The sequence below is a fragment of the Dicentrarchus labrax genome, unplaced genomic scaffold (assembly GCF_905237075.1).
Source record: "Dicentrarchus labrax unplaced genomic scaffold, dlabrax2021, whole genome shotgun sequence".
In the NCBI taxonomy this organism is placed as follows: Eukaryota; Metazoa; Chordata; class Actinopteri; family Moronidae; genus Dicentrarchus; species Dicentrarchus labrax.
In genome coordinates, this window is record NW_026136710.1 from 13,766,849 (window position 1) to 13,782,376 (window position 15,528).

Genomic DNA, 15,528 nt, shown 5'->3' on the forward strand with positions numbered 1-15,528 from the left:
ACGTTCAGTTGGCAGAAAGAGTTCCCCTTGGACCTTACTCTCTAAAAGGACTCAATTACCCTGAGGGACTGGCCATGCAATGATTTACAGAAAAATATGCCATCACAAAAACATACTTATTTAAGGTACCAAAATAACTAAACGATATATACTGCACACGTGTAAAGGAATCAAACGAACCATTAGGTTGGTAATTATGCAACAATTCATGAATCAAGTCCTCTTCATGGATCATTATGAAATGACAATAGTCTTAATTACTCCTAAATGGAATGCGCAAGGCCAATTTATCAGCAATTTTCAAGATCAAACATGCATGTAAGTACAGTAATCTGTGGTGAAGTACATATGGGGTATACAGAAGTAAGTGGCTGCAGTTTGTTTTTTTCAGGGACCTTTGGTGCCATCCAGAGGACGTTTAAGAGAAGATGAGGGAGGCTTGAGTCTACAGTAGAATCCTATGAAAGGAACAACTTGTATGACACAAGGCTTTTTTGAATGCATGTATCTTGTATGTATGTATCTTTTGTCCCTGGATTAAGAACTTTTTATTTAAATTATTTTATCTTTTGTTGACACAACAAACAGACAACGTGATGATGGAACAGCCGAGCAGTGAAGTGCTTATGTCTGAAATATTATCTTTGAATGGAAAATGTAAGAAAATGAACAACAAATATTGCTCTTTTGGGTTGCATGATTGTAAATATGCTCAAATGATAATGGTACCTCCAGTTTCAGCAGATGATATTGCCTTTAATAAAGAGATTGTTTAAATGTGTCAAGTGTACTGGAGTTCCCTTTTGCTTTGTAAAGTATTTTACTCTACGCATTTATAGTTTGTTATCTATATATACTGCTGTGGTATAGTGTTCACAGGAAGACGAAAGGTGTCTTTGCAGAAGCTGCACACCCAAGTGTCAACAGGAAGTGAAAACCCATGAAGACATTTAGCTCATACTAAGCACTAGTATACACCCTTACTCATCTGATCCGGGTGTTACTGTAGCAGCATCATAACCAATCTGATTTGAACTTTTGAAACCACAAACCACTGTGCATTTTCTAGAAGAAATAAATGTATAAGAAATCCCAAACTGAAATGGAAAAAATACAATTATATACTTGTATATGTGGAGTTTGTTCCTTCATTATGTCTAAATGATTGAAAATAATGGATGAGAAATGCAGTTAAACAATAAATGAAGAGGAAAAAGTCAGAAAGAACGAAACCAAATATCTTTTTTAAAGGAACCAGTTTTCACCACTGCCACTTCCTAGTTTTAAAGTCACATTCTGCCTTAACTCATGAGCCAACCGTCACAATTGTTTCCCCTATAGTATATAGCTCAAAGACTTCAACAGAGAATTTTATAGACATATCCCCAAAATTCAGCATAAAATATTTGGTATTAAAAAATAAAGTTCTGTGAAGTTGAACAATGTTTGTGACGAATCAATGAATGATAAAAGATGGATGATTCATAGATGCCGCAGATTTATGTTGAGCTTTGTGGAGTAATTTTAAATCTAATTAAACATAACTGATGCCAAGTTTCAAAGTAATAATGCCAAACCATGCACTCTTAAATTCAAGAAGATCACCCAAGTAGCTGTAATAGCAAAACTTACATCCTGTGGAAAAGGCAAATGACATACACATCATTGCAGCCTAAAAGAGCAAGAATAATTAACATAACCCATAGGCATTAGTATCTGGTGTGAGTCTCGCCCTTATTCATAGAAATCTAATTTAAGTTCTGGGTGCACTGCAGGATGTCACTGAACAGAGATACAAAAACAATATGTCAACATCAATATTCTTTTACAATCAGGCAGGTCTTCTTAAACATAAGGTGTACTTTAGAATTACCTTCATTAGGCATTAGTGTGTTATGATTATGAATCTCTTTGCTAATTAAACATTAACTATGTATATAAACTGCATCAGGAAGATTAAAGGACTTTTCCAGCTTGAAGTTAGTAATCAGTGATACCAAAGGTGAGTTATTATTACCTCCGGGTGAGTTTACAACCAGTTTTTTATTTCAACAGGACAAAAGTCACCAATCAGCACTTCTGTTTTACAGTCTGCAATCTATCTTGTCAACACTTCTGGTCACCTTCCCGTTTCAATATTATATTTTTTTTATCCTACCCTTTCAACCCCTGTCATCTCATCTTTTCATTTCCTCTTGCCATTGGTCTTCTCAGCTTTACACAGGAAGTATCTGCCCTGTGCTTGTCACCGCCTCTCATCTCTCAGTTTTGTCTGAGATGCCAACATGTTCAGTATCTCACCCACAGGGAGGAACTGTTGTTCACACCGAGGTTTCTGCTCCCTTAACAAGAAGTGATCCTCTCTATCTGGCTCTCCTCTTTTGTTTTGCTGCGTCTCCTCACAGATGATCATTCTATCATCCACCTGCAGCTCATCTTATAGCCACACTGCACCCACAGCATGAGCATACGGAGACTGAGTGAGTACTCTCTGTGTGTTTGTATAGAGCAGCTGCATTTTGTTCATGTTTTTAGTCAGCCAGGTTGTGGGTGGCTGAATAAGCAATATTGTCTGTCAGATAGCACCATGTCAGTTTTGCAACATTTTGGTGATAATGAAGACATACAAAAACCAACTTGCAGCTGAGATGATTTCTATTGAGAAATGAGCAACAACAATACATAACAATAAGTATTTAAGATAAGAACGGGGTTGTTCTAAGTTAAGTCAATTAAGTTATCCATCATATTTTATTTATGTACACTATATGATAATTATATACATGGTAGATTAGTAGTAGTTTTTTAAAAGCAGGTCTTATATATACTGTAAATAGCATGCATACTGGTATTGACACACAGAGACAACCAAGTATGACTATATGCACCCACACACTCACATGCATACACACACACACACACACACACACACACACACACACACACACACACTCACATGCATATATATGTTTCGCTTCATAGCTGCAAATGGTTGACTACTTCCACATCTCTCAGGATCAGAACAGTAGCTCTGCAAAGGGGCATTTGGCTGTGACAGCTGGGCGGAAAGAGAGGAACTTCTTCACTAAAGCTGCATTCATTACTTCTTGCCACAGCAGAACACAATGAAAACACAACATCTGCCAGATAAATATACCTTATAAAGTTATAAAGTGAACTTTGCAGCAAACAACTGCTTATTTACACATCTGGTGGACACAGATAAACAGCAGTTGACTGCAGCAGTAACTCTCCTATTAGCTCTGTTTTTGTCTTTGCCAACTGCTGAAAATCATGTTTTTAGCCTATATGCTCCAATATGTTTCACAGCCAGTTGCTAACTTTTCCTGCCATTTGGTGCTTGGCAGGTGGCCCGTCAGAGCTTTTTTAGCTGAAAACAGAGATGGATGAGAGCAGAATTTGTGAGCTGGAACACCAGAACAATGAGCTAAAAGACCCTAAAAAGCTCTCTAGAAATGAGGGGAACTGCAGGGTTTATTCTCTTCTTGCCATCTTACAATTAAAATATCCTCACTTTCCACATTACTCATGAGTTCCTCACACCTTTAGTTTAAAAATCCAGTTGAGCGGTTGCATGACTATGAGTTGGTATTACAAACACATGGACCAACATCATAGGTTTTTTTGCCACATGATGAGGATTTCATCTTATTTTCTTACTGTTCCCCTCTCAAGGTTTCAAGTGGTTTGGTAGCCTTACCAACCTCTCTTTTCGACGCTCCAATGAGAAAGGAGACTCCAAATCCTCTCCATCGAAGTCTGGAGATGGCAATGACTGTGGGGCCGCCACCACAACGATCCTGGCCACAGTAGCTGAGACAACAGTGGACGACATGGGTGCCATGCGTCCTCGCACTGCCAGCTACGTCCGCTCCAGTGACAACTATTCGCACATGGGTACACTGCCACGTCTACTGATGAAGAGGAGAGAAAAGAGTCATAAAGGTAAAGCATCAAAAGTTATGAACACACAATTTTATGAAACAGGACAACCCTTTTTAGCATAATGAACCTTTCCCCCCTCTTACTTTCTTTGCTTCTCCCTATCTTCGTCTGCTTTGATGTTTATTTCTAATGTCCCCCTCTTCTTTAGGCCCCAGCAGCAGTAAGAAGAGTAAAGACAAGAGCGGCATCAGCAGAAGCCAAAGCCAGCGACCTGCAGGGGACCGAGACCGTGGGCCCCAGAAGCTCACAGCCTCCTCATTCAAAGTGGCTGGGGATGAAGCCAGAGTTAAAGCTGACACTGGGCTCAGCAAAGACTCTCTCCCTGACTCCAAGACCCAGCCTGAACCTACAGGTGAAGCTAATGTCACAAACTCCCAAAGCACCATCTCTGCACCCAAAGCTGCTTGTGAAGATGTGTCGCCATCTGGTGGCTCAAGTGCTCCACTCCAACCAGAGACTTGTGACAAACAAAGCATTGCCCAAGCAGGTGCAGCAAGCTTGAGCCCTGAAGAGACTTCATCACCTCCACTCAGACAGGAGAATGATCAGACTGAGAAGGATGATGGGTTACAGTCCAGACCTGTATCTGAACCAAAGGAGGCGGCAGAGAGCAGAGACCTGACAGAAGGAGCGGACAAAGGAAACCAAAACTCTGAGAGCATTTACAGGTGATTTTTTTGTGACACTTTGCTTTCCATGTTTTTTTTTTTTTTGAGAAATAAAGTCATTGAAGTAGGAAAGGTTATTGATTGAGGAGGAATGGAGAGGGCCATTCATTCAAAGACCTGTCCTGTGACAGTTTTACTGTCTTTTTGGTATGCACACACAATAGTCTAGCTAATGAAAGTTTTAGTTAAAAATATGCAACGGTCATAAAGAACATTTCTAAGCTTTTAAGAATCTATGAACTCATGATCGAATGCTATGCATTTTAAATTGTTGGTAGCTTATGACATACACACACCCATCATACTCAACACTACATACTGCATTTCGAACAATGACCCGAAAAGACTTACAGCCTTCTTCTGTGCAGAGGCTGAATTTCCAAAGTGGGTAACGGTCCCAAGAGGTCCAGGGAGCCCCCAAGAGCTCAACTAGTCTGTGGTAGTTTATTGAAAATGTGGAAGTACCCACCACTAAAGTGCAGTATCAGTTCACACTGGTCCCAGCTTTACTAATGTCAAAATCGGTGCTGGAAAATACATTTACCAATACTCAAGTAAAGTTTTAAGGTATTTTTGTTTTACTGAGTGTAAAAAACATATATAATCAGTTTCTGCTGAACAGAGTCCATGCTGCAGGGTTCAGGTCGGACTTGTGGCCTGCGTGTCAATCCCCCCCCCTCTCCCGCTTTCCTGTCTATCTTGAGCTGTCTTTATCAAATAAAGGCACAAAGACCTCCTAAGGGAATACTTAGCTGTGCGAACCCGAGGAAGCAGCGAGTGAGACGCACTGTTCGCTCTAAATGAATCACAGTAAAGTCATTCCAGTGTGCTGTGGTTAACTGCGACCTACCAGCACCTGACTGTTGTTGGCAATGAATGGGGAGTTTTGTTTACAACTCAGATTTATCTACTAGATTTATCTTGTGACACTTTGGAGGGCTCCAACCTAAGGTTGAGAACCACTGAACTATATTAAACTATACATAGAGTAGTTAAAGCTGCAGTAGGTAACTTTCATATATATATAAATACTATCATATTTGCTGAAACTTTTACTATGTCCTGGCAGTAGTATATGAGGCAGAAATCAGTGTCCTCTGATGCTTCCTAGTGCTCCTAATGGCATTTGAAAGAATCCACCGGGCCTGAACAAAAACAACCAACCAGATCCGAGAAAGATGGAAAGACACTTCGGGCTGGTAACACGAAAATTGTTGAATCTTGACCAGCTTACAGTAAAATGCTGCTTACACATTGATGCATCAGTATTAGCAATCTAATAGTTAAATATATAATAATATATTGTACATGTCCTTTTACTTCTAGTAAAATAAGCAGCTTTACTTAAAGTGTGTAATATTTAGGAGGCTCTATTGGCAGAAATGGAATATGATGTTCAGAGATATATTTTCATTCATGTATAATCAGATGAAAATAAGATTTGTGTGTTTGCTACCTTAGAATGAGCAGTTTTTATGTAAAGATGGAGTGGGTCTGCTTCCACAGAGTTAGAACCACCATGTTTCTACAGCAGTGCATAAGGGACAAAATAAACACTGACTCTAAAAAGGGCCTTTCCTGTTTTCTGCAGCCATTGTAGCTACATGCTTGGAATGGGAGAGAGAGGCGATGGCGTTGTAATCTGCAACTATAGATGCCACTAAATCCTACACAGTGGTCCTTTAAGTGAAGGACTTTTACTTGTAACTTTTACATTGTTGTATTGCCACCTTTATTTGGGTAAAGGATCGAAGTACTTCTTCCCCAACTCATCAAACTCTAAACCCTACATTATTTTAATGCTTGGTTATATCCCAGCATATAAAAACTGTACACACTGCAGAGATAGAGAATGGACGATGGGTTAATAAATGCGCAGCAGCAGTACATTTTTGCCCCGGGCCCTCATAACAGATGAATCCGGCCGTGCTCTGTGAGTAAACCAGGGGGCGCAAATCTGTTTGAACTGCGCGTAGACCTGCCGGCGAGGTTGGACGTTTCACATTTCATAGTTTGTGCTGCTGACTTTGCTGTGGACAGGACTCAGGCGATGGGTGCGAGGTGAGAAGACAACAGCATTCATTACTTCACTTGTTTAAAGGCAGCAGCAGGTAACATCGATTCCCCTTATTGATCAGATGCTGCTGGAAAGCTGGCGCACTGTTGGTGCGATGTTTTTCATATATTGCATCGATCTCTTCTGACACATAGGAGACCGACATAAATAAGCTTTTTGTGTGCTCATTGTGTGCGTTTCATAACGCTGTAGTTGATTTATTAACAAAGTCAGAACTTTATTGAAGAGTTGAGGGAAAATGTGCTGTAACTCCTAAAAGGTGCCCCCCCTCCTCCTCTCAGCCCGGCCGATTACATTTTCTCGCTGCTTTCCCATGACATGCCAAGGTCTCTTTGCCTCCAATATTACATGCGTGATAGCGGAGTGCATGTATCGTGTTACAGTGGGATTTTTGGAGCTGCGTGTGTGTGTGTGTGTTTGCAGGCTTGGGGTTTGGCAGCCAGGCACGGGCGCGCATGTGCGAGCGTGCAGCATCGGCCCATTAGTTCAGCCCAGGGACCGTGGGAAATATAGCTGTATGGTGTACTGCAAGTTCAGTATGGGCACATCAAAGAGAAAATCACAGGTCCTTCCATCTCTCACCCTGACTGTCCATTCCCCCTCTCCTTTTTTCATTCTGTCCAAGTGCAGCTCTTCACTTCTTTGCTTGAGTTTGTCTGCTTTTTCTGGGAAACCAATATCATTTTTTTTTCTCAGACTGTGTTGTTGGTGCCTTTGGTTGCTGGTAAGTTTTGGTTTTGCAATTAAATTCTGTCATGGTGTTTCTGGCATAACTATGGGTTTTGTTCTTTAGCCTCATTGTCCCTCGTGGAGCACAGCATGTCAGCTCCTTTGTTTGGCACTAATTTGAGTCCCCATGTTAACTCATGTTAACTCAAGTTCAAACAGTTGGTCACTTAATGGATGAAACGGTCAGTTTTGAAGCAAAAATGGCAAACTTTTGCTAAATATTGTTTGGTTGTGGATTGTTGGTAAAACAACCTTTTTCAATACGTCATCTTTTGAGTCTGTTTACATATGACAACTCCAGATAATGAAAAACTGGGTGAAATAAAGCTAAACAGGAATAAGCACGTCATTAAAGCACAAGTTTTGTTACCTTAGAATGAGCTCTTTTTATCTATAGACACTGCGGGTCGCTTTCCGCGGAGGCCACTATGTTGGACCGCCATGTTTCGCACATTTCACGGCCACCGTACTTTCTCCCTTGCACTTGGAAAGGCGAGTGAGTTGCTACCTGCAATTACACTGCTAGTACAGTTGTTTTGAAACCATATCTTTGGGGCTAATAAATTATTATTATCAGATTGCTGCATAGAAACGCTTACTCACTAACTATCTAAATACAGTAAATAGCTAGATTCAACTAAATCTTACACACTGGCCCTTTAAGTTGAAGGGTTTAAGTCAGAACCTGCTTACATTCAGTAACAGCTAATCAGACATTAAAAGATTGCCTTACTTGAACCCTTGAACCCTTAGTTTTGTGTAAGATTATGTGCTGCAGTTGTTTTTGTATCTGGAATATTTATTATCATCCATCCAAATCTGCCTTACAAACCACAGCTGGTATGCCTGACATTGACTCCACTATAGTGCTCAGTGTCCTCATGAATGCTTGGTATGTTTTTGTATTTACAGTCACATTTTTTTCCCTGTATGCTGACATTATCAGTACAGTGATGGAGGCAAATATTTTACATTTGTACAGCTATTTTTGTTTTTTTAGTTGAAGCACAGGAGCAGCTTGGGAGGGGAATGTAGAGCTTCTCTACCGTGGGACCTATTAACATTCCCGAGCACACTGCCATGATGGGACCCTTTGATCTGCCCTCTCTGTGGTCATGTGTGACAAGGCTTTACTCTGGGCCCTATGAGACCCATCATGCAATTGGGAACTGCGCTGATTGATCTTAAAACTTGTCCGGGGGTGTAATTGCCCCTTTAGCTCGTGCTCGCTTCGTATCGCAAAGCTGCATAACAGTACCCGCAGTATAGGTCCCAAGACTGCAGCACAGCGGGATTTTTGACACATGATCCGGATCCATCATGAGTGTAAAAGTGTGAGTTATGGTGCCCGAGAGATCTGAGAGGCCAGCTCCATATTCAGCAACCTTAGATGCTCAGTGGGGTTTGTTATCTGTCTGTTTTTCCGCGAAGCTCGACTGAAACAGCATTTTACTCACTTGAGAGGCTGCTACAGAAGTGGGTCATGGGAATACAGGCTCGTTTTTTGTCTGTGGTAACATGCACTGCACCTGTTGCAAGACCAGATCAAACACAAAAGCGCAGGCGTGTGTGCACATGTGCGCTGATAACACACTATTTCGTCAGGGATTTACAGCCTTTTTCCTGTTATTACATTGCCTAACATCTCCCCTCTTTCATCTCCTTCTTCTCTCCTTTTTGTGTTTCTTCAGTCACATGGAGCCAGCAGAGAACCAGGCGGAATATGTCCAGGTAAGTCTGCGTTGTCCCGGTGTGTGTGTGTGCATCTGTAAGTGCCTTGGCCTTTGTCCTGAATATGTGGTATGATTGTACACACTAATGTGGTATTTTTTTTGCAAATTTCCAGCCTTTTCCTGCCATTATAGTCATAAGTCTTTTGTTTCATCTCTTTCTGTCAGTGACACACATGCACACTCATGTAACGCCTGAGATTCCAGTAGATATGAGTTATAGTTCTCAGCCTACACGAGCAACTCAGTTTGAATTTCCTCCGCTCCCCCACATTATTGAATTAGATTTTTATTGCGAGCGCTCAGATGTAATTGTGGCTGATTATTAGCCCCAAGTCTTCAACAGTTATGCTCATTTCAGCAGGCTCACTCTGCATTTAGCCTAATTCAGTCTGCCATTTAGCTAATTGAATTTGGAGTGAAGCAGTGCTAATGTCAGCACTGTGCCGCTAGCAAGCAGTCTGTGCTAGAGCCAGTAGGTGGGGCCATACCCTCGAGTTGTGAGCTCCTCAAAGATCAGAGAGCATGTGATGTTGTTTCATGACCTTGGAGACGGATGATAGGGATTCATGCATATCGTATACAAACAAGCACACAATAATACAAGATATTGGACTTTAAACTGAGGGCAAAAGTAAGGGAGGGAGAGCAAGAAAGTGAAGCTCAAAGAAGGAGGAAGGAAGGGAGAAAAAGAGAGAGGGAAGGTTAGACTGAACTGTTGAGCTCTAGGGATCTGTGTTTTTTTATTGATTTTACATCACAGGCGAGGTGGTGAAAGCCTTCTCCTATGACCCTGACCTGTATTTCTTTTGTAAAACAAATATATCCAACTTCGCCTGACCACAACAAATTGACTATAGTTAAATTCCACCACACTGCCTCCCTTGTTAGGATTTAAATTACAGTAGCAGATATAATCAAAGAAAATGGATTACAGACGGATCAATTTCTCATAATTGAGAATATATGCTTGTTGTACTGCTGTGTTTGTAAACATAACGGATATAATTTATCTTATAAATTCAATTTAGCTGTTTCATTTTAGCCAGCAGGATCCTGAGACATCTTGTTTTGTCATCAATTTACTTTGTCAGTGAAATGATGTGGCTGTTTGAAACAAAGCCTCTGCCCCCCCCCATGTTTTATTTTATATAAGTGTAGGAATTTTTTATGCTGTGACCCACCTCCACCATAAAACACTGAGGGGAAACTCTGCTGTCTATTAAGGCCTGTCAATCACTTTGGGAGTGATAAGTTCCAGTTGAGTGCTACAATTACTGTAATTTAGCAGCATGGTCACATAAAACAAGGCGTTTCTTATGTGATTAGGGGCGGGGGGTGACTTTCACTATAGGCCGCCCCTTTAACTGGTACTTCAGACCATTAACACTACTCTCACGCTGACACCAAATGTTGCCTAATTCTTTTTGGTTCACAGGCATTCAGATTTTAAAAAAGAAAGAATAGAAGCAAGGTCGTCATTTTTTTGCTTTAAAACCCCAACCTACCTACTTTTCTTCTAATCCATGTACATGTTTTTTCACCTAAATTTGTTTTTTTCTTTCCTTTTCTCGCTTTAACACGCCACAACAGCCCCACCCGTTCCCTGGAAGCTGCTAGCAATCCCTCCATCTCCTTCCATTTCTCTGAAACATTTATGACAGCTGATGTTTAAATCAGGAGTCAGCCTCGGTGTTCCCTCTTATAATGGGAAAGACCAGGCCAGTGACTCTGCCCCGGTGTGTCACATCCGCATGCTCACAAACATATTTACTCACATACACAGGCACGCACAGTATCACACATACATAAAATGAAAATGGGACAAAGTGAGACAGAGAGAAAAACAAAAAAAGATCTGATCTGAATATGCTCAAAGAAAATAAGCAATTACTAAGAAAAGTCACGAAGCATTCAGGGCAAGTTATTCATCTTTCAGGCTTTATCATAAAATATCCATCATCATTAATTTTTCATGTTGATGCACGGCTGGTCAAGCAATATCTACTGTTCTGGTTTTTGTGAGTTTCAGTGAAAGATGTAAAAAGCTGTTTTTAAAATGGTTGGCGGTACTGAGCAAACAGGCCTGACCATACTGTGTTATTAAGTAGCTAATGAAAATTGTTCAGTCTCAGTTTAAGTGTGAGCTTGTTTTCGAACAGTGTCTATGACGTGTATGTGTGTATGGCCACTGGCGCCATGATTGTGTGCATTTGTTTTTGCCTGCAGCCCAGCCCTGCTTTGTCTTCTGTCCTATTTAGTGGTTTGGTGCTACTTTGACGGGAGGGGCAGAAGGGGGGATGTTCATATGAGGTTTATTAACATGTGTCTGGCACTAGACTCACACCGGTGCTCCAGAAAAATATCTATGTGTGTATGTGTCTCTGTGTGTGTGTCTGTGTGTGTGTGTGTGTGTGTGTGTGTGTGTGTGTGTGTGTGTGTGTGTGTGTGTGTGTGTGTGTGTGGCGTCTGTAAAGGGGCTCAGCTTTGTATCTGTGCGTTACTGCATGTTTGATTATGCGAATGGTTTGAATTTCCAAAATCTGTATGTCTTTGTGCCGCCTGATTAAATTAAAGCAGTGCCCTGTGGGTGTGTGTGTGTGTGTGTGTGTGTGTGTGTGTGTGTGTGTGTGACTATTGCAGTAGATTAAATTAATGTGGCGCCTCTGTAAATGAGAGGGGGTGTAAACTGTCATGCCTTCGGTAACACACCCCTGGAAAGTCTTCAGTTACTGTTCCTTCACCGTGCAGACAGACTGACAAAGACTCCATCCATCCTGTGTGCACACACTTTACATCTTGGGTTATTGCATAAATCAGTTTATTTAGGTCACCCTAGAAAAGGGCCCACATATGCATCACATCTTTTTATAGCACATAGTTATCTGTAAAATTTGACTTATTTGACTCTAATGACATGGACAAAATAACAGAAACACCTTGAAATACAATGCAATTATCAGTTTGTTGAAACCCACAATGTTCAGAGAGTTTTCCCATTGCTACACATATTCAAGCTAATAATGCAAATACCAGCAGGTAATATTTATTTGTCATCTTTGTTTCAAGTGCTAACAGACTAACAGTTGCTAAAAAAACACCTGAACCTCATTGTTGCCTCAAGAAGAAGTAAATGTGTCAACAAAGTCAGTAAGTTTCATCCTCTGGGGACCATGAATGTCTAACAAACTTTATGGCAATAAATCTAGCATAGTAAATGTTGAGATGAAAACTTTGGCATTAGAGGAAGACTCAGACGATCACCAAAGTCAGTAGAATTCATCCTCTGGGCAGCATGGTGATCTGTGCCACATTTACCACATCTACCACAGACATATTTCAGTCTGAACCAAAGTAGTGAACCATCTGATTGACATTGATATCACTACAGTAGTTTGCCTAAAACTGCTGACTATCAGAAAGTACCCTTTGCTAATTAGTTTTCAGCTTAAAATGACTCATTGTATAGCTGCCTTTGTATTGATGATTTACAGTGGTGGTCGCTGCCTGGTGCCAAAGTCATAAAACGCTGAAATGATATGTGATGTGGGAGAGAAGTGTACTACATGCAAAATACAGGGAAACTACATTATCAAAGAAGACCACTGCAACTGCAAGAAAAGCCATAGAGTTGAACCAACGCCTCTCAGAGTCTCAGAAAGAAAAAAAACTGTGATATTCACGGCAGGGTCATTGTATTCTCAGGTGTTTCAGTTATCTTCAAGGTCATGCGTGCTTGTGCAACTAAGCAATGCAGGAGGTAGAGAATAATGACACATTGATCTCTCTAAGACAGAATTACACACTGCTTTATTCACGCTAAAGATGTGTCAAGTTGCTACAGCAACACAATTGTGTAAGGTGAAGTCATTTTAATGCGTTTAAAGCAGGACAGTTGATTTTTAATTGCGCTATTTCACACCTAAATGAATATTTTTCTACACGTGTGTGTGGACAAAGTCACAGTGTTTCCAGCAGGCTCTTTTCTCTCGCTGCATCATTATTGCAGACTGATGTTTCAAACGGGCTTTGAAACACATATCTGGTGGTTCGATACGGATTAACTAGTTGGTGAATGGGGTCCACCCTGTGAAAACACACTGATGACAATCAGACACACACACACACACACACATCATTAGCTGTGCCATCCTGACCCCCAACGGAGCACGGCCTTTGTTTTTAGACACACACGTGTGCGCACATAGACACAGATAAAAATATGTGTGCACATATAATCTTGATCTGCCCTCGGTGTGTCTCTTTTCATCTCTAACACACATGCACATACACACACTTTACTCTCTCCCCTCTCACACTCTCCACTATCTCTGTGTGTCTCTCTCTTTCTCTCTCTCTCTCTCTCACACACACACACACACACACACACACACACACACACTCCTTTCATTAGTGGGATGCTTGCAGGCACATGCAGGGATTCTCCATTGTGCTCCCTATCAGCCTGCGGGATGGGGCTCACTAATTAATATTTAACTGAAGACCGCCTCCAAGCAGGGGAGGAGATGTAGAGATACAGGTCTGGAAGGAGGGGAAGGTGGAGGGATGGCCATGGAGGAGAAGGGAAGGACAGGGATCAGAGAGAGAACGAGGCTGGAAGGAGGAGGGAGTGATGAGAGGTTGGGATAAGGAGGGAGAGATGAGGGGAGGAGCACGGTGATAAGAAGGGTTGGAGACAGGCTGCATTTGAAAGAGAGAGAGTTGAGGGATACGGGAATGCTGAAAAGAGGTTCAACGAATGGATGACAGTAAGAATAAAAGAGTAAGGCAGAGACAGGCAAAGAAAATGGAGGAACACGTACCTGTATACACGTTTTCTGACAGAAATGCTTGTGAATGTAGAGAATGAAAGGAAGACAGATAAAAGGATCTGAAGGAAAGCAATAGTCAACAAAGTAAGGATGAGGCAAGGTAAGAAAGAACAAGAAAGACGATTCAGGGTAATGAAGTGTACAAGACACTAAAGTAAGAGTCTCTTTAGTCTTCCCAAAGGCACAAAATGGCACAAAGTTACAACCATTTTTCTCTCAACCTGTGTCTGTGGAGAATTCAGTCTATTACATTAAAGCCTACTAAATGGGATGGAGCAGTGAGGGTTGGGGCTTGATGATACAGTGTGTCCTACACTGTGTATTACAATAAATTGCCACATTTATCTCCATAATGAAATATATAACAATATTTGCTACATATTGATATGTTTGTTTTGATGAATTACAGTATAGCCATATAGAAATCTGGACTTGTGGACTGTTTGGTTGGTTGCACTGCTGGATAATTGTCATTGGTTGTTTTAGCTACTGTATTCTCAATTTAATTGTATGGAATTGACTATATTTAAGTCTGTACAAGGTTCATAATATTGGTATTTCAGTAGATTCAGTTGTCAGCCCAATTCAAGACTTAGTTCTTCTTAGTTGATGGAGAAAAGTAAGTAAAAAAGAGCAAGTTACTGATGCACCAGACTATCAACCCTTGAGTATATCACAATGTAGAGCACAATATATTTTTCTCTGTATCAAGTATTTTCAGAGAACACATTGTGAGTCAGTTGGGGTGAATCTGTTGCTTTGCTTTAATGTCACAGCTCCACACAGCAGCCTTTTGATATCTGCTTGACTTAACTTAATTCATCTGAGGATGCAGAATGATGTGTGGAAACACAAGCAAGAGCACTCAGAATGTCTTTTGCTTCAAAACAATGAGAGGATACACTCCTCTTAGCAGGATTCTTTCACTTGCGCACATCAAAATACTTGTTTAAATGGATTAGGAGGCGTAATATAAAAACTATTTGTTTTAAAAAGTATCATTTTGTGGAGAGCTCTTAGCTAGTGCACCTCGCAGTGTAATGCATTTTCATTATGACCTGTCTGAGTGGGAATTTCACCCCTAGCATTGGCAATTTTAATGCTAAGCAGCCATAGTGGCCCATCTATGTTTTAAACTCTGCATCCATCATATTGTCACCTGCGTTTTTTTCCCACAGCATGCATTTTTGGTTGCATGTGTGTGGCGCAGCAGCCAGATGTAACACGCTGTATGTTATGATTGTTTTGGCGTGGTATTACAAAGGATTGAGGGAAGGAAAGCACAAGGCCCCTCTTATGAGATTATTTGTGTCCCCACTGTGTAATCTGTCTAATCCAGCGCTGGATGGTTTGAGATTACATTAAGAGTAGATGCTGCGGTTAATGAATCCATCCTGTGTCTTGCGTCTCCTTATCTGTCGGCCTTTTATCTCTGCCTACGACCCACTAGCATGCATTCAAGAGTGCAGATTAGCAAAGTGATTACTGCCGTCATCTGATGCTGTGTGTTGTGTGGTGCAGAGATG

The 15,528-nt window shown here is 41.0% G+C and overlaps 1 protein-coding gene across 3 annotated transcripts in view; it reads left to right on the forward strand.

Annotated features, from left to right (window-relative positions):
* Positions 1-2,260: 2,260 nt before the first annotated feature.
* The window catches only part of sh2d3ca (SH2 domain containing 3Ca), a 53,107-nt gene continuing 39,839 nt past the window's right edge, over positions 2,261-15,528 (forward strand). The window contains exons 1-4 of one of the 3 annotated variants that reach the window (XM_051413486.1): positions 2,261-2,480; positions 3,697-3,966; positions 4,115-4,634; positions 9,132-9,171. In XM_051413486.1, coding sequence (XP_051269446.1) covers positions 2,462-2,480; positions 3,697-3,966; positions 4,115-4,634; positions 9,132-9,171 — 849 coding nt within the window. In that variant the 5' untranslated portion in view covers positions 2,261-2,461. Of the gene's footprint in view, positions 2,481-3,696; positions 3,967-4,114; positions 4,635-6,669; positions 6,696-9,131; positions 9,172-15,528 lie in introns of those variants that run through there. The other 2 variants (XM_051413487.1, XM_051413489.1) reach the window with 2 other exon arrangements.